General features: G+C 44.3%; 1 protein-coding gene across 2 annotated transcripts in view; it reads right to left on the bottom strand.

Moving 5' to 3' along the window:
- Positions 1-583: 583 nt before the first annotated feature.
- Positions 584-18,335, bottom strand: part of arrdc2 (arrestin domain containing 2) — a 42,204-nt gene continuing 24,452 nt past the window's right edge. Inside the window, exons 1-8 of one of the 2 annotated variants that reach the window (XM_068016026.1) lie at positions 13,611-13,981; positions 9,264-9,333; positions 8,515-8,662; positions 7,132-7,234; positions 5,886-6,142; positions 5,466-5,628; positions 4,088-4,251; positions 584-3,296 (exon numbers count right to left, since the gene is read on the bottom strand). In XM_068016026.1, the coding sequence (XP_067872127.1) occupies positions 3,243-3,296; positions 4,088-4,251; positions 5,466-5,628; positions 5,886-6,142; positions 7,132-7,234; positions 8,515-8,662; positions 9,264-9,333; positions 13,611-13,884 (1,233 nt within the window). In that variant the 5' untranslated portion in view covers positions 13,885-13,981 and the 3' untranslated portion in view covers positions 584-3,242. Of the gene's footprint in view, positions 3,297-4,087; positions 4,252-5,465; positions 5,629-5,885; positions 6,143-7,131; positions 7,235-8,514; positions 8,663-9,263; positions 9,334-13,610; positions 13,982-18,335 lie in introns of those variants that run through there. The other variant, XM_068016027.1, reaches the window with a different exon arrangement.

Raw genomic sequence — 18,335 nt, 5'->3', positions numbered from 1 at the left:
CACAGTCCCTTCTGTTCGCTCAGGCAGACGTAAAAAAATCCTATGGCACTATTTTGAAGAGCAGGGGAGTTCTCCCTGGTGCCCTGGCCAATATTTATCCCTCAACCAACATCACGAAGGTGTAAAAGGCTCGGAGGGCCTATGGTCGATCTCTGCTGAGATAACGGGTCACTACTGACATTTCGCCCATTCTCTGTGTGAACAGCAGTAATGAGCATCAGCGGGCTGTTCGATCATAGGAGTCATTATAACCGAAGCCAATCCTGTCCTCACCGCACATTACATCTCGCAGAAGGAGTCAGGGGATCGAGTGATCAGGAGCAGGAACCCCAGGTAATTCTTTCCATTTCCCTCGCCTAATCATACTAAGCCCAACTGTATTGGTTCAGGATGTAACCCAGGCTGAGATTAGCCAACTCTCCATAGAGATGGAACCCAATCTGTTTGGCTCAGTATCACACTGGATGTTGCATGTACCAACTGAGCCAATTGGGTGGTTCTTCAAGAACTTCCATTAACCATAAATCAGCCAGACATAGATATTACGTTATTTTTTTTTTTAAATGACTAAAACACAGGAAGGCTATTTTATAGCATTTTATTGTAAAGAAAAATACAAAAATAACTTTTATAAAAGAAGATACAATTGAACAGTCTGAAAAATGTGTAGAATTTTATATACAATTAGAAGATGGATTTAATTCCAATCTTCTGCCATATGATAACTGGAAGCATTTCCTGTAACTCTCCCCCAAGCCTAGGGGACGCCAACTCTGGTTGGATGTACTCTTGAAAGTTTCGACACGTCACCTCCTGTCTCCAACCACTCTGCCCCACTCTTTCACCATTGGTCACCTGCCCATCCTCGTGTTACCCCACCTTTCCATGGTCAATTGGAAAGCTAACAGCCTCTTCATTACCTCCTAATTGGATGTCATTTGATTACCAGCCTTTTTACGCCATTTCTAATACTTTTGTAAGTAAAAAATGTTCAAAAAATGGAAAAGATAATTTTTTTTAATGTATCTATGATATTTTTTCCCAGGGTTTTGCTCATAGCAGTTTCCTAGAGATTAATCTTTATTTCCTGGAGACTCCAGGACAATCATGGGAGGGTTGTCAACCCTAAGCCCACCCCCCCAACCCACTGGCACACCAATCCATCACGATAAGTTGTTATCGCATATCTTCAAGAATTATCTTTACTTCTTTAAAGTAAAACCAAGATATCGATCAAAAATCAATGTAAAATATCAAGATATTGCATGTCCCGTCCTCTATAAACTTGACGTCATCCAAAACTCTGCTGCCCATGTCCTAGCTCACACCAAGTCCTGTTCACTCATCACCCCTTGCTGACCTACACTGTACCGGTTAAGCAATGCCTTGATTTGAAAATTCTCATTCTTGTTTTCAAATTTTTCCATGGCCTCATCCCCTCCCCATCTCTAACCTCCTCCAGCCCTACAACCCTCCAGGATCTCTGAGCTCCTCCAGTTCTGGCCTCTTGAGCACCCCCAATTTTTAATCGCTCCACCGTTGGCGGCTATGCCTTTAACTGCCTGGGCCCTAAGCTCTGGAATTCCCTCCCTAAACCTCTCTGCCTCTCTCTCCCCCTTTAAGCCTTAAAACCTACCTCTTTGACCAAACTTTTGGTCATCTATCCTGTTATCTCCTTATGTGGGTAGGTGAAGCACCTTGGGATTTTTACTACTTTAGAAGGTGCTACGTAAATATAAGTTGTTGTTGTTCCTTGCTGAATTACTGGCGTAAATGCACAAAGAGGAAGGTCTTCCTCTTGTAAGGCCTAGGATCCTGGTCATGTTATAGGCCTAACTCCACAATACTAGAGAAGGCCAGTTCATTAACAGTCATGTCTGGTCTCTCTTTCCTTATACTGTATTCACAAAGGCTCTTAATATGTTAACAGAGACACAGAGAAACTAAATCATAAGGTTTTGCAGATCCTTTTACTGCAAAGCACGCATCATCACTACGCTGGCCACGTTTGGTAAACAATGGTCAGTGATATCTTGTGCAACCGGTCATCTTCGCTCTAGCATTCCTTCCCAAAACCCTCTCTGCCTCTCCACCTGTCTCCTTTAAAACTTTCTCAAAACACATTTCTCTGACCAATCACCTCTCCTAATCCCTCCCTTCCTGGTTAACTGTCCATTTCTCCTTTTGCCTAACTGGGAAAACCCAGGCCATCTTTTTTTTTTAAATATAAAAAGGTGTGATATAATTAGAAACGGTTATTGATAATGCTGTGAGAGAACTCATCTTTACATAAGAAATATCCTTAGCTCAGAATGTTCTGTGTAACTCTTCCCCACACCCCAGGTTAGCCAATCAAGAGCAGCTTCTTGGAACTGGGACTGGAGGGTTGGGTACAAGCAGACTGCATTAATTGTTAATAAAAATCTCCTTTCAACTTTTCTTTTTGAAACTTCTCTCTCCCACTGAAATCCAAACTCTCACATTCACCAGTGCCAGCCAGCACCCCATCCCTCTCGACAGATGCATTGGCGGGGGGTCGTAACCACAATACAGATTAGTGAATCACACTTTTGAGAAAGAGATGTGTGTTGCACACAGAGCAAGGGAGTAAATCTAACCCGTGCAAGCTCTCAAACATCGGCTTCTTAAACTGGGGTGACCCCCTAGCTCTCGGTACATGTGCAGAAGCTGACACCAATACCAAAACACCCGCTTACATCCTGCCAAACCCCCAGACACGTTCTCTGGTGTGTACTGTATCCCATTTGTACAAGTTGGAGGCACAAAGCAGATCGACAGCAAGGTGAACGCACAACCCAACCACTGTTAGGAGGGGAGGCGGATAAAGGAAGGCTGGGCCCGTTTAACTACCGTATGCACCCAATATATAGAAGGACCCACTGCCCGGCCTCTGTCCCTGTCACGTCTGCCCATTGGATCGGTTAAAGGTAATGGAATGGAACCGTTCAAAGCGATATCAAGTTCAGTAGAACAGAGTGCCCAAAGGAGATAACAGTTCAAGAGGCAAAAAGATGGGTGAGGATCCCAATCTGACTTGCATCGTCTCCACAGAGGTCAGAGGTCATTCTCTCTTTCCCTTTACGAGGATTGGCCCTGTTCCTCCTCAGACAGCAATATCCTGAATTTGCTCTCAAGGTGCCTGGGGAGTGTCCAAAGGCCCTTAAAGCCGGTTTTAAAATCTCGCTTTTCCTTTCTTTTTTTGTATTGCTGTGGTGAATTCTTCAGCAGGTCATACATCGGCGACGTATTTCTGATCTCTGGGGATGGGGATCAATCTAAAAGGCAAAATGCACAACAGAAAAAATGCAGGTGAGACAGTGTTGGCCAGGAGGGTTTTATCACAAGAGGTAATGAACATTTAGAAACAAGAGGGAAGTGGGGTGCAGATATACCAATCACTAAAAGTAGTGGCAAAAGTTAACAAGCACACAAAAAAAAAGACTGGGGTTCATTTCTGGAGGGATGGAATTGAAAAGCAGCAGTTATGTTTAATTTGTATGGAACCTTGGTTAGACCACATTTGGAGCACTGTGAACAATACCTTCCTCCATATTATAAAAGGATTTGGGCCACTGGACAAGGTATAAAAAGATTTACAAGGATGATAACAGAATGGAGAGGTTGTAAATATCAGGAAGGATTGAACAGGCTGGGACTCTTCTGTAGTGAAGAGAAGGTTGAGGGGTGACCTGATAGAGGTCTTTAAAATTATGAAAGAGTTCGATGGGGTAGAGGTAGAGAAGATGTTTCCACTTGTGGGAGAAACTAGGGGGATTTAATATGATAATCACTCATAAATCCATTTGAGAATTCAGGAGAAACTTTTACCCAGAGAGTGGTGAGGATGTGGAACTCGCTACCACAGGGAGTGGTTGAGGTAAGTAGTATAGATCCATTTCAGAGAAAACTGGATAAACACATGAGGGAGAAAGGGATAGAAGGATATGTTGATAGGGTGAGAAGACGAAGGGTGTGAGGAGTATAAACACTGGCATGGCCCAGTTGGGCCAAATGGCCTGTTTCTGGGCTATAAATTATTTGTAAGGCAAGGTCTGCCAAATCTTACCTCTGAATAAATGGGTGGAGGTCGATAACGGAATTCTTGTACATAGGCAAAGAAAGGACGCTCCAGTATTCCCCCGAGAGCCTCCTCCTCCTCTGGGAGGGACAGTTCTTGGTTGGCCTGTTCAGCTTGTCCCTCAGAAACCACCTCTGAATAATCAGGAGGAGCTGAAATAGAATGAGATTAATGTTAGGACAAAGCTGGAAGGTTGGGGTGGAAATCAACAAAAGAAACACCAGTTAAGTGTAAAGAAACTGAACTCTCAGTCTGACAGTGAGGGAGATGCTGGAGCCAAGGCACAGACATTAGTAACGAAGCCTTGATGGTATACAAAGGACTACTACTGTATTAAAGCAGTTCCGCCCTACCCATTTCTCAAAGGAACAGGAGGAGGCCATTCTGCCCCTCAAGCTCATGCCACCATTCATTTAGATCATGGCTGACCTGTATCTTAACTCTATCCACACACCTTGGTTCCACAACCCTTAATTCAATTACCGAACAAAAATCTATCCACCTCAATTCTGAAATTGTCAATTAACCCCCCAGCCTCAACAGTTTTTAAAGGAGATTTCCACTACCCTTTGTATGAAGTATTTTCTGAACAGCCTGGCTCTAATTTTAAGGTTCTGCCCCCTTGTTCTGGACTCCCCCCACCAGAGGAAATAGTTTCTCTCTATTTATTATATCAACTCCTTCAATCATCTTAAACACCTTAATTACATCACCCCTTCATCTTCGACACTAAAGGGAATAAAAGTCCAGTCTATACAACCTCATAATTTAACCTTTTAAGCCCTAGAATCATTCTGGTGACTCTGCACAGCTCCCCTTTCCAAGGCTAATATGTCCTTGCTGAGGTATGGTGCCCGGAACTGAACACAGATACTCCAGATGGGGTCTGACCAACTGAAATATCACTTCCTCCCCTTTGTATTCCAGGCCCTCTGAGATAAAGACCAACATTTTCCGAGCCTTTATCATTTTTTTTTTTAACCCAACCACTAGCTTCTCTCCTACAGGAGATATCTGCTGTTAGAGTCCCCTTGACCATCAGGTGCCCACTTGCAGCTTCACCTACATTCCGGCTGTAAAGCACTCAAGGCTGTGAGGTCTGGATGTGACACTTCAAAGAGCTCGGCACGAGGAGTGGACAGTTGTGCAAAAGCGTACAGAGCCTTTGCGCACCAGGACGTTCAGGAGACGGAGGAAAAATGGGGAAGGTGGCATGCGAAAAGGCTACAAGATAAAAGTACACCCTGTACAACGTGCTGCGGAGAAGTGGGAACAAGCCAGGGTGCTACGACCACACAGTCTCGCTATTAAAATTCTGGTACGATAATTCTATGCGTGATTTGGAAGGACAAGGCGAGGTACTTACGTTCTGGTGTCTCAGGGAGGGTGAGGCGCAGCCAGTCTATATTCATACTGTACTGGCTCCCCACACTGGACGAGCGGCTGCCAAACGGATGGAGGGGGATTGTTCCGATTACGAGGGGTAGCTCCAGGGATAGTTTGGATGTCCCCGGGATCTCAACATAAACCTGAAATGGTAGAACAAAACAATACCTCCAATTAGAAAAAGCCTCAGTCAAGAAAAGAATTTATTTTCTTGCTATCTCTCTCCACCCCTCTTGCTCCTTAACTCACTTTCTCCACATCCTATTCCCCCCTCTCACTCTTCCCCTCGCCCACTCTTCTCTCCCTTGACCTCTTTGGTCTCTCTAACCCTCTCAACCCCCTCCCTCAAGGGTGCAGGCCACATAATACCTCAACTAACACCCCCCCCCCGGACACCTACCCGTAGCATGTACTCGACCCGAATCACTCGACACTGCAGGAGGGAGGGGGACACAGGTGGGATCTTCAGGGGCCGGCCGTGCCATGACCCCCTCTTCCGGGGGGAGACACCCTCGCCTTGCAGGGTTGCTACCACTGATTTCTTCTGCTTCATCGTTCCCCTGGCGATGAAGGTCTGTATTTGGACGATGGCTGCTTTGGGGGTCACCGTGCGGGAGCAGCAGTTGTCCACCTCAGCGAAAATGGGGATCACTTCGCCTGGGGAAATGAGACAAGGGTTACCATCACAGGGCTCCAGTCACACACGCGAACGCAACAACCCCCTCCTCACCAAACAAACACTCAACCCCCACACACAGGGGGGCAATTTTAACTGAACTCACTGAGCAGGAAAAGGGGCAAAACACTGGTTTTACACCATGCTCAATACTACTCTCTGTTGATGTCAATTTGGAATAGAATCAGGCAGGGTGTAAAACCAGCATTTCCCCCGTTCCCCATTGATTTCCTGAGGAGCAGGTTAGGTTAAAACTGTACCACACACTTTGTCACTCTACAAAAAGCCATTCCTGTACCTCTTCTGCCTTGTGTTCCATAGCGCTATGGGAACAGGAGGGAGGCCATTCAGCCCCTCAAGCTTGTTCCGCCATTCAATTAGATCATGGCTGGTCTGTACCTAAACCCCATTTACCTGCCTTTGCCCCACATCCCTTGATCATTCGTACTCAATTGATATCCATCCCTGAATGGCCCAGTTCCAATTTTAAAGATTATTCCCCCTTTTGGAGGATAGTTTCCCAGTATTGATTTGATAGAATCCTTTCATCATTTTAAACACCTTGATAAGATCACTCCTCTACTGTCAAAACTCAAGGGAACACAAGCCAGGTTTATGCTACCTATCCTCATAGTTTAACCCTTTAAGCCTCTATCATTCTATTGAATCTGCGCTGGACATAAAAGATCCCATGACAACTATTTCGAAGAAGAACAGGGGACTTCTCCTTGCTGTTCCAGCCAATATTTACCCCACAACCAACATCATTAAAAAACAGATCAGATTGTTGTTTATGGGAGCTTGCTGTGCACTAATTGGCTGCTGTGTTTCCTACATTATAACAGTGGCTACACTTCAAAAGTACTTCATTGGCTGTAAAGCGCATTGGAACATCCTGAGGTTGTGAAAAGTGCTATATATCAATTCTATCCTTTACTAATAAAAGGATGTTTTGAGAAAATTCCATTACCTGGTGTGTAACCTTTCCGGTCAATTTTTGCTGTCAGAGACACATGACCAAGGTTACAGTACCAGACCCGAGCCAACTTGTCCTTTGCACCTGCTTGGGGAGCCTAATGGGAGGAAAGGCAAGAAACTTAAGGAATAGAGAATATGAAAAGTCCATTCATTTCATCAATCCCGTTCCTGACACAAACCTATGCACAGTCTACCCCAGAGATCCTACCCACCCATCCTGAGAGCAAGTTGTGCATAAATCGCAAAGGGAAAAATCAGGCAGAATTTCAGAACATCTATCCCAACATCTCTGTTATTTAACACTGACCTGCTACTCACCAGAGAGAAAAAAAAATGTCATACTCCTCCCCCCCACTTGTCTTTTACATTGCAAGAACCATTGTGATCTTTTTAATTCGTTTGGGGGATGTGGGCATCACAGGCTAGGAAAGTAATTACTGTCCATCCCTAATTGCCCTTGGTAAGGTGGTGTTGAGCTGTGTCCCATCGTACTTAAACACCTCAAGTCTAGACCCATCATTGGAACCTTTAATTCTGGGTCCCAGCAGGGTAGACAGTGGGAAGTGGGGGAAGGGGAAAGGTTTCCTCCATCCAAATAAAAAAGAAAGACTTTTATCCAAAATTGCATTGGGGGTTACGTGAGGGATACAATTTTCTTTTTAAAAAGTCTATTCAGAAACGGGAGATGTCCTTGAAACGAAACATGTGGAGTGCAGAGCTGGTATAAAATAATGAATCCCATTGGGAATGGTCTCTTGGAGGCAATTTAACAACAGCAGGAGGACATTCAGCCCCTTGATGCTGTTCCGCCATTCAATTAGATCACAGCTGATCTGTATCTCAACTCCATTTACTCATCTTGGTTCGAGAATACCCTTATCTTGGAAAAAAAAAATCTATCAATCTCAGTTTTGAAGTTTTCAATTGATCCCAGACTCAGCTTTTTTGGAAAGAGCTCCAGATTTCCATTCCCCTTTGTAAGAAGAAGTGCTTCCTGATTTCACCCTTGAAAGGCCTGGCTCTAATTTTAAGCAGAGAAAATAGCTTCTCCCCAGCTACCCTATGAACTCTTTTAAATCATCTTCAACGCCTCAGTTAATCCTCTATATTCAAGGGAAGTGGGTCTATGTAATCTATCTTCATAATTTAACCTTTTCAACCCTGGTATCCTCCCAGTGAATCTGCACTGCACCCCCTCCAAGGCCAATATATCCTTCTTGAGGGGCAGTACCCAGAACTTAATGCAATTTCGCTGGATGAAGTCTACCCAGATCTTTATACAACTGTAGCATCACTTCCTCCCTTTTGTATTCCTTGATGTACAGTTAACCACAGTCCCTGGATTCCCATAGTTTGATGGTGAGGAGGTGCTTACCAACAATGTAGGTGTGTTGATGTCAATGGGCTCAATCACTGTGAACTCCCGTTTAATTTTCTTAACAGTGGCCCAGGGGCGATGAAGTTTGACTTTGACCCAGTACCGCACGCTTCCGTGCTTTCCCTCGAAGGAGGTCACCAGGTTCCTACATGAAGAAGGCAAGGAGGGAAAGGGAAACACAAAACCCACACGTTAATAAACATGGCAGGAAAAAAAAAAAACAGCCTGGCACAAACTGAAGGATCATTAATGGAAACCTTTTCTAGAGCAGTGCTCGTTTCCTGCACGCTTATCTGTTACAGTGCCACACACTCTTCCTATTCACCCTCATGTGTTGTGATCAACAATCATTTTATCGCTTCCTGCTCTTCCCAAGGACCCAGTTACAGTGGACCTGTTCAACTGTCTCACTCTTTCCTGTCTGACAATCCTCACAGTTTGAAAACCTAAGTTAGTGTCAATTAATAGCTAATTCTGGGCTCATCTCATGCTTTCTCCCAACATTTTTCAATCTTGTTGTCCTGCAGGCCTTTGGCATTGACAATTCAACACTAAAATGATCAGTTATATTTGCCTGGAAGCTAACAGGGAGATATGATAGTGGCCAATGATGGAACAAGACTTCTTGCAAATTAAAGGCTTCTCCTCAACTACCTACAGTAGGGACTCTTTAGTCTAGGAATCTTTAAAATGTCCTCAAATCAGGCTGGAAACCCTCAACATTAGCGAGGAATTAGGTTACTTACTCTTCAGGAAGTTGGAAGCTGAATGGGAATTCGTGTCGACCAGCCGAGAGAACAGTGACATCACCGTTATCTGAAAAGGAAGAGACAAACCTTTAAAAATAATGGCTCGCATCATTCCATCATCGTATCAACACAGTTAGTTTGAGAGTTTGGTGAACGAGGCTGCGGCAGAGACTAAGCCACAGCGAGGAGAGAGACCAAGGGAAATAACCAAAGACATAAAAAAGGCATGTCACGCGTTATTACCACATGCACTGGGTCAGTGCGACCCCTGCAACCAAATAACCACACAGGCTCACAGTCAAAAAGGAAACATCCCCTCATCAACACTCTTCCCTCTCAAAGGACATGGGCTCAAACCCCACTCCAGGGCTCGAGCACATAACCCAGACCGACAACCCCCAGCGCGGAAACGAAGGTGCCATCTTTTGGAAGAAGTATTAAAACGAGGCCCCATCGCCCTCTCAGGTCAACATAAAAGATATCATGGCTACTATTGTGAAGAACAGCAGAGGAACTTTCCCCAGGCATCTGCACAATATTTCTTCAATCAACATCACCAAAGCAGATGATCCGGTCATTATCTCATCACTGCTCTTGGGATCTTACTGTGCACAAACTGCATGCCGTGTTACCTACATCACAACAGTGACTATACTTCAGAAAAGTACTTCAATGGCTGTGAAGTGCTTTGAGATGTCCTAAGGTTGTGAAAGGTGCTATATAAATGCAAGTTCTTTGGCAACGCTCACAGCACTAGGTCATTTTACAGTATCACAATCAGAGATCACAACTTCAAATCAATGCTAACTTTGTTTTTGTCAAATGAACATTGGGGGAGGGGGAAGGGAATGAAAAGGCCTGGAGTTTGGTTGCCTATTATAACCAGATAGAATCTCCAGTTGCTGAGCCCTATCTTAATGGAAGTTCAATTTGATTTCACCTGTTCAATGAGTGATTTAAAAATCATGTCACTTCACCACCCATCTGCCCATCTTCCCATCCCACCCACACCTTCACAAGTTAAACAACACAGGGGTTCTTGATAAAGAAAACTGCCTTGCTTCATCCATACATGGATATTTTTGGGCCTGTCTATTTCCTTTTTCAATTGGGTCACTTTAGTAACAACGAGGCTGATGCAATCAAAACATGCCAATACTTCAACCCTGCTTCTTGAAGCTGAATCAACAAATTTCTGCACTCAGGAACACAGGCTAAGTTAACCAAAGGTGGGTCCCACCAGCGATGGGACAATCACAAGTTGTTTTTCTTTTAGTGATTCGATGGCCTTAGGATTCTCTTGACGGGTCAGCTCTGTCGGAATGTTCCAGATGGTTATCCACCCACATCCCACGGAGATTGAAGGTCATTGGCACGATGTCAGATAGCACTAAAATGCAGTGGACTGAATAATTCCCAGGTTCTGACAACTGACCTCTGCGCAAGTGGCAATGGCAAAAGATTGAATGATGAGTCAGCCTCAGATCTCAAAAGCACAACAAGTATTATCATCTCAATATTGAGAAAACAGGTGGATGACACCAAGCTACAAAGAGGCTTTAGGGAAGATGATGGGAGTCAAGGTGGCATTGGTTAGGCGACTTCTTCACACAAAGGTAGTGGAAATCTGGAACCCTCTCCCCCAAAAGGTGTTGAGGCTGGGGGTCAATTGAAAATTACAAAACCAAGATTGATAGATTTTTGCTGAGTAAGGGTATTAAGGGTAGACGGAGTTACGATACAGATCAGTATTGATCTAACTGAATGGTGGAACAGACTCAAGGAACAGAATATCCTCCTCCTGCTCCTATGTCAGAGTCATTTAGGGCATAGAAGGAGGCCAGTCGGCCCATCGAGTCCATGCCGGCTCTCCACAGAGCAATCCGGTCAGTCCCATTCCCCCGCTCGATCTCTGTAGCCCTGCAAGCTGGGTGCAGGATGTATTATTATATTAGCCATAATCACTATTAATTTCATCCCCAGTTAATCAAAAACCGCCACAGTGCAAAGCCAACTGAGACCCTTTAATCATTCACTGGGTAGGTGCATGGTGTCAAAACAGATAGTGAGTGAGAACAATCCAAGTGAAATCTCCTTCTCTTCCCTCACTCAGCTCAGCTCATTCAGCACATGGACCCGCAGAGTTGGAGGATGACACGAAATTGTGAACTCAAATGATCGCATCTGTTTCTGTTTCTTCATGCTCTCTCCCTTGGAGAGATCAGTGTGCAGTCGGGGAAGAATTCACAGGATGATAAAGTCCAACAGGATGGTGATGTCATTGTTTTCGTATCTTTGCGCCCTTTCCCTTGGAGAGATCAGCGTGAAATAGCGGAAAGATTTTCAGGTTGATTAACGCTCTGACAGGCCACAATGTGAAGGCTCGTGGCTGTAACCACCTTTACAGGGCAGGGGTTAGTCCGATACAGCAGAAGGTTTTCATGGGCTCCCATGACGCATACAGTGGGGTGCGGGGTGGGGAGGGGGGTATTCTGAGTTTGTAAGCATCCAAAGGGATAAATTAAATAAGTAAAATAATCTGTCCTCCAGGGTCCAAGAGCTTCGTATTTGTAGTCTGATTTTTAGCTATTCCTGATCGCCATTATAAACTTTGAACTTGGGTCTGGACAGAGCTGAGGTTTTGGCCCATCAGTGACTCCTCCACTCTCTCCCTCTGTTATTAGTTTGTCTGCTCCAGAAATTCTCTCCCCTTTATCGGTGACGCCCACACAATGACTAATTGTCAAAGCGAAATTAAAAAAAACAGAAACCTCGACAGAGATATGCCCTCACTTGTTGATCAATGTACAGAAACAAACTGTTCACGTCCCTTATTCTCCACATCTTCGAGATCACCCACTACCTGGGCTGGGAGGATGGGACAAGTCTCTATCTAAATGCAGGGATTAGTTTATCAACTTCTCTGATCCAGAAAGCAAATTGGGCAAAACAATCATTTAAGAATGTTGCATAAAGACTGACAAGCATCTCATAATATGAACGGTGTAAAAATGAAGATTTTATAAGATAACAATCAAGCTTGAAACATTTACACTCATGTTACAATTAACTGCCACAATGTTCTTATGGGTTTTGAGATTGGCAGTCCAAGATCGCTTCCTTTATATTTTTCTTGTGTGTGTGCGTGTGTGTCTCTCTCTCCTTCCTCTGCTCTGCTCTTCTAAGCTGTTTGTCTCGTCCAATTCTGAACAATGATTACTGAAATATTAACACTTTCCTCGCTCCACAATCACAGCCTGACCTGCTGAGTGTTTCCAGCATCTTCTGTTGTTCCCCTCTCCCCGTTTCCTCTTACCCGTCCCAACCTTTGTGTTCTGTTAGAAAGCAAACATTGCTAGACCGGCGGTGGGGGGTGGAGAAAGAGAGAGGGAGAGGTTGCTGTGGGCTGTTGAATTTTAGATCTGGTTGAACTCAAAACCCACAGGGTCACAAGCAGAGAAATAAAAGTCCACTGTTAATTCATATGTTTTTAAAAAGTTAAGAAATAGCCTCTTTATGTGCAGTTTGTACCTTTATAAACATTTAGGCTGTTCACCCTCCTGAGCAGATGCTGAGCCAGTTAAAGGGCGAAACAAATAGGGTCTTACTGACACTATGTGGAATGGTCTGGCAAATAGCACAGAGAGAGGGTCAATGACTTATCTTCATACACAAGTTATAATAGAGGTAAAACAATAAATAGGGTACCTCACTGTGGCAAAAGCACAGCGAGGAGACGCAAAACGTGCAGCAACCAGTCTCCCAGTGAAAGACTGACAGGCTGAGCACCTTATTTCGCAATGGCTTCATTTTTCCTGAGTTTCAAAGCAGCACGCAGACAATGCAAGTCACAATCACTGAAGGAATATGCAATAAATATTAACTCAAAAAAGGTACGAACAAGTCCACGATCTAACAAGTCAAAATGAAAGTGAAACTTACTTTCTGTTTTCAGAGAAATGTTACTGTAACTCCTGTAAAAGCATCAGCACCACACTGGTAACCACCTGAAGTCCAGCAGTCAAAGTCCTGCTGTCAATAGATCTTTACAACACACTAGCAATTAAACACCATCACTCGACATGAAGGCAGGGCAATAGAGAAGCTACTTTTGCTGCCCCCGATGTCCAGCTGATCCATACCCTGACACTGTGCCCCCTGTCTCCCTCTTTGCCTTGAACTTCATATTTTAGATTAAAACAGCACAGGAGGAGGCTATTCGGCCATCATACTTATACAGGCTCTTTGAAAAGAGCTATCACAGAATCACAGTCAATCCTAAACTCTCTCCTCTCAAAGCAAGATGTCACTGAGTTATAATACCTGTGGCAATGCGATACTGACCTAGTTGGAGAAGATTCACTCTTTTGTTGTAATATTCCACTTCATCACTGTAGTTCTGGGTGTAAGCAGTGCTGGAGCCAGCACTGCGAGACTCAGTCCAATGCACTTTCGCATGGCCCTCTGTGTGCAACTTTAAAGATTGTATCTTCATTGCACCAGACAGCTCCAGAACAACTTTCCCTGACACCTCGTCGCCAGTGCTATAAACTGGCACAGAGCTGGGATCTGGGCTGTCCAACACCATTGAAAACCTCTTCAACTTGTCCAGAATCATCTCTTTTCTTTGTGTCGAAGTCTTGCGACTATACTCGAAAAAACAATTGATAGCACAACAAGCGTTTGCATTCAGCTGTTGTGGGTCTGCCCCTTTAAATAGTCGCTGGACTCTCAGGCGGCAGGCTCGCCGGGGATTGACAGGCACAGCTCACCAATTGCGTGGCGCGCCCACCGACCGGCTGCCCAATGGCAGCTCAGCGTGGGGGACGGGACTTTTCCTCTTCCTTGATTGACAGCTGGCTGGGAGAGAAAAACAAGTGGCCCCGCGCATGCGCCCGGGCCTGGCTGTCCCCCACCTCGCTTGTTTTTCTTAAAGCAGAAAAGGACGGCGTTGAGCCGGAGCCCGGGGTTAGGCTTGAAACACATAACTCACCCCGCCTATTGGAAGGAAAACATCACGAGAGATTCCAACTAGCAGGAAAACAAGGACACGTAAAAAAAAATACTGAGCCCCAGAGCCAAATAAACAACTTCGAGGAAAGTTTCCCAACTTTTGGGAAAGTTCCCAAATTTTTATCCCCTTTCTTTAAACCGTCTGCAAATTCTTTCCCCCATTAAATAAAACCAAACTTAAGACAGAAGGGATGTTTTTGCTCCTGAGGTTATTACTGATTTCAAATCACTGAAATAATTTTTAAAAGTTTCACTTGAGATAACTCAGTGCCAATATTATTTGAAAGGCAGTTCAAGTGATTTTAAACAAATACTTTGCTTGCAAACTTTCTATTCTCGATTTTAAAGCAGTCAACAAGTCTGGTTATGTAACTTTAAAAAAACTTTGTATATCACAACCCGACGAGTTTTTTTCCCAGTGTAATTTTTGATTTCTCTAGTATTCAAACTCTTGATCTATTCAGTCTCAGTACTTTCTGTTGCTCTTCAGTAAAACTAATGATGTCATCCTTCGACAGAACAAGACATTTACAAAACAGCATTAGTTTGGGACATAGGGCTGCCAGATTTATACCAAGAGTTCTACTTTTAAAAATAAATGCTATAAGTTTCTTTCACGTCAGCCTTTTAAATCACTGCAATAATGAAATGTGCTGTCACGGGAACACTATCTAATTGTTTTCCTCAATTATCTGTGTTCAAGAGAATTTTGAAATTTGCATTTCGGATGAGATGTTAAACTGAGATTTTCTTAGCTTGTTCCACTGTTTCGGGAGATATTTATGATCCATGGCGTTATTTAAAGAGTGGGGAATTCCATTACGGTGTAAACTGGCCAATATCTCTCCCTCAACTAAAACGAACAGAAAAGGGATAACAGCTGATGGTTCAACAGATTGCTGTTTGTGGGATCTTACTGTGCGCAAAACTTGCTGTCCACGCCCGCCTACATACAATCTGACAGCACAAAGTAACAGTGACTGCACTTCAAAGTAATTCATTGTAGCTGACTTTTGATCCTTGCTATGGGAGACTGCATCAATGCAAATGTGTAACTTTCGAAATTAGTTTCAAGTAAGCTTCTGATGATCGTTGCTGCTATCTGGTGGTAGCTGGATGCAAATGCCTGAGGTTTTTAAATTTAACAACTTGCATTTATATAACACCTTTAACAACAACTTATATCTATAACATTTCAAGCCGCTTCACAGGGGCATTAGAAAAAAATGACAAGGAGCCACATGAAGGGATTCCAGCATCTGCAGTATTTTGCTTTTTTATTTTATTTAGAGATACAGCACTGAAACAGGCCCTTCGGCCCACTGAGTCTGTGCTGACCAACAACCACCCATTTATACTAACCCTACAGTAATCCCATATTTCCCTACCACCTACCTTCACTAGGGGCAATTTACAATGGCCAATTTACCTATCAACCTGCAAGTCTTTGGCTGTCGGAGGAAACCGGAGCACCTGGCGAAAACCCACACGGTCACAGGGAGAACTTGCAAACTCCGCACAGGCAGTACCCAGAATCGAACCCGGGTCCCTGGAGCTGTGAGGCTGCGGTGCTAACCACTGCATCAATGTGCCGTCCACAGTGATTGTTTTATTAGAGATATTAGGACAGGTGACCAAAAGCTTGGTTCGAAAGGAAGCGTTTGAGGAGCATTGTAAAGGAGAGGTGGAGAGGTTTAGGGAGGGAATTCCAGAGCTTAGGGCCCAGGCACGGCCGCCAATTGTGGAACGATTAAAATTGGGATGCTCTATATACACTGCTCTTCCAACATATTAAATCAGAATTTACTCCCTCCCCATAAGAATTAGTGTAAATGTTATACCAACTCGGAAGATCCCAGGCTTCATTTTTGTCCTGTATGGCGTTAGCTGATTACACCTGACACAGTCCCAGGGTGGCTACAATTGATATAAGGAGGACAAGGATCTATCCTTGACCCCCTTCTATTTCTCATCTACATGCTGCCCCTCAGTGACATCATCCAAAAACAGCGTTAGTTTTCACATGTACACTGACGACACTCAGCTCTACCTCACCACCACTTCTCTCAACTCCTCCACTGTTGCTAAACTATCAAACTATTTATCTGACATCCAGTACTGGATGAGCAGAAATTTCTTCCAATTAAATATTGGGAAGACTGAAGCCATTGTTTTTGGTCCCTGCTCCAAACTCCGTTCTCTATCTACCGATTCCATTCCTCTCCCTGGCAACAGTCTGGATTAAATCAGACTGTTTGCAACCTTGGTGTCACATTTGACCTTGAGATGAGCTTCTGACCTCACTAAGACCGCCTTTTTCCACCTCAATAACATCAACCGACTTCACCCCTGTCTCAGCTCTTCTGCTGCTGAAACCCTCATCCATGCTTTTGTTACCTCTAGAGTTGACTATTCTAATGCACTCCTGGCTGGTCTCCCACATTCTACTCTCCGTAAACTTGAGGTTACCCAAAACTCTGCTGTCCATGTCTTAACTCGCACCAAGTCCCGTTCCCCAACACCCCTGCGCTCGCTGACGTACATTGGGTCCCGGTCAAGTAACATTTTGATTTTAAAATTCTCATCCTTGTTTTCAAATCCCTCCATGCCCTCGCTCCCTATGTCCGTAACCTCCTTCAGCCCCACAAACCTCTGAGATCTCTGCGCTCCTCTAATGCATCCCTGATTTTAATCGCTCCACCATTGGCGGCCGTGTCTTCAGCTGCCTGGACCCTAAGCTCTGGAATTCTCTCCCTAAATCACTCCGCCTCTCCACCTCACTTTCTTCCTTTAAGACACTCCTTAAAACTGACATCTTTGACCAAGCTTTAAGTCATCCGACGTAATATCTCATTTTGTGGCTCGGTGTCAAATTTTGTTTTTTAATGCTGCTGTGAAGCACCTTGGGACATTTTAATACATTAAAGGCGCTATATAAATATAAGTTGTTGTTGCTATTGTTGTTGTAAGTGCCCCTGAGCTAGGCGAGGGTTGATGGTGTAAGAAAATCAGCCAGGGTCCCTGCTGTTGATCGATGGTTAACAATCCCTGCTTATGTTCATACATTAACCGATATCAGGATGCCTGAGCCAAACAGAATGTTGCCAAATGGTCGTTTCCTATTCTTTCACGTGAAGAGAGGCAACCTGAGTGAGGTACAGGAAACAGGTGCCCATGGAGTCTATATCCTAGCTTGAGTCAGTGGGGAGCAATCTTGCCTCTGAGTCAGAAGGTCATGGGTTCAAGCCCCACTCTGGAGACTTGAGCCCATAATCCAGGCTGACACTCCCAGTGCAGTACTGAGGGAGTGCTGTACTGTCAAAGGTGCCATCTTTTAGGATAAGAATTTGAACTGAGATCCCGCCTGCCCTCTCAGTTGGCTGTGAAAGATCCTATGGCACAATGTGAAGAACAGCAGGTTGTCCTGGTCAATATCTATCCCTCAACCGACTAAAGCACAATTATCTGGCCATCGACAATTCTCTTTCTGGGATCTTGCTGTGCACAAACAAGCTGCTGTGTTTCCTACAGTGACTCACTTCAAAAGTACTTCATTGGCTGTAAAGTACTTTGGACATCCTGTGGTTGTGAAAGGTGCTATACCAATGCAAGTTTGTCCTTTCTTTATACCTGATGCTGATTGAGGGGCTCTGAATTTCAGGGTCTTCTGGATCTGACATCTCAGATTAAATGGTTGTCACTTTGCACAGCAATGAGATTTAGATTCCTGCAACAAAGTGAGTGCATTTCCCCAGATTGCTCTCCCTCTCACTGTGCTGAAATCGAGACTGTTGCACTCCAATCCATTCTCTGCATCTCCTCCCCTCCCTCAATCTCCCTTTATTCAGGAAGGGGAGGAACAGCAGGAGGCCATTCAGTCTCTTGAGCCTGTTCTCCTATTCAAAAAGATCATTCTGATCTGTATCTTAACGCTATCTACCCACCGTGGTTCTGTAACAACTAATACCCTTACCCAACAAAAACTAATCAGCCTGTCCTGAAAGCTCCATTGCCCCCTCAGCATCTGTAACCTTTTTTTTTGGAGGGCAGGGGAGC

This window comes from Heterodontus francisci, chromosome 36 (genome assembly GCF_036365525.1).
Source record: "Heterodontus francisci isolate sHetFra1 chromosome 36, sHetFra1.hap1, whole genome shotgun sequence".
Lineage (NCBI taxonomy): Eukaryota > Metazoa > Chordata > Chondrichthyes > Heterodontiformes > Heterodontidae > Heterodontus > Heterodontus francisci.
The sequence above is the reverse complement of the archived record's forward strand: the minus strand, read 5'-3'. Positions and strand labels throughout refer to the sequence as shown.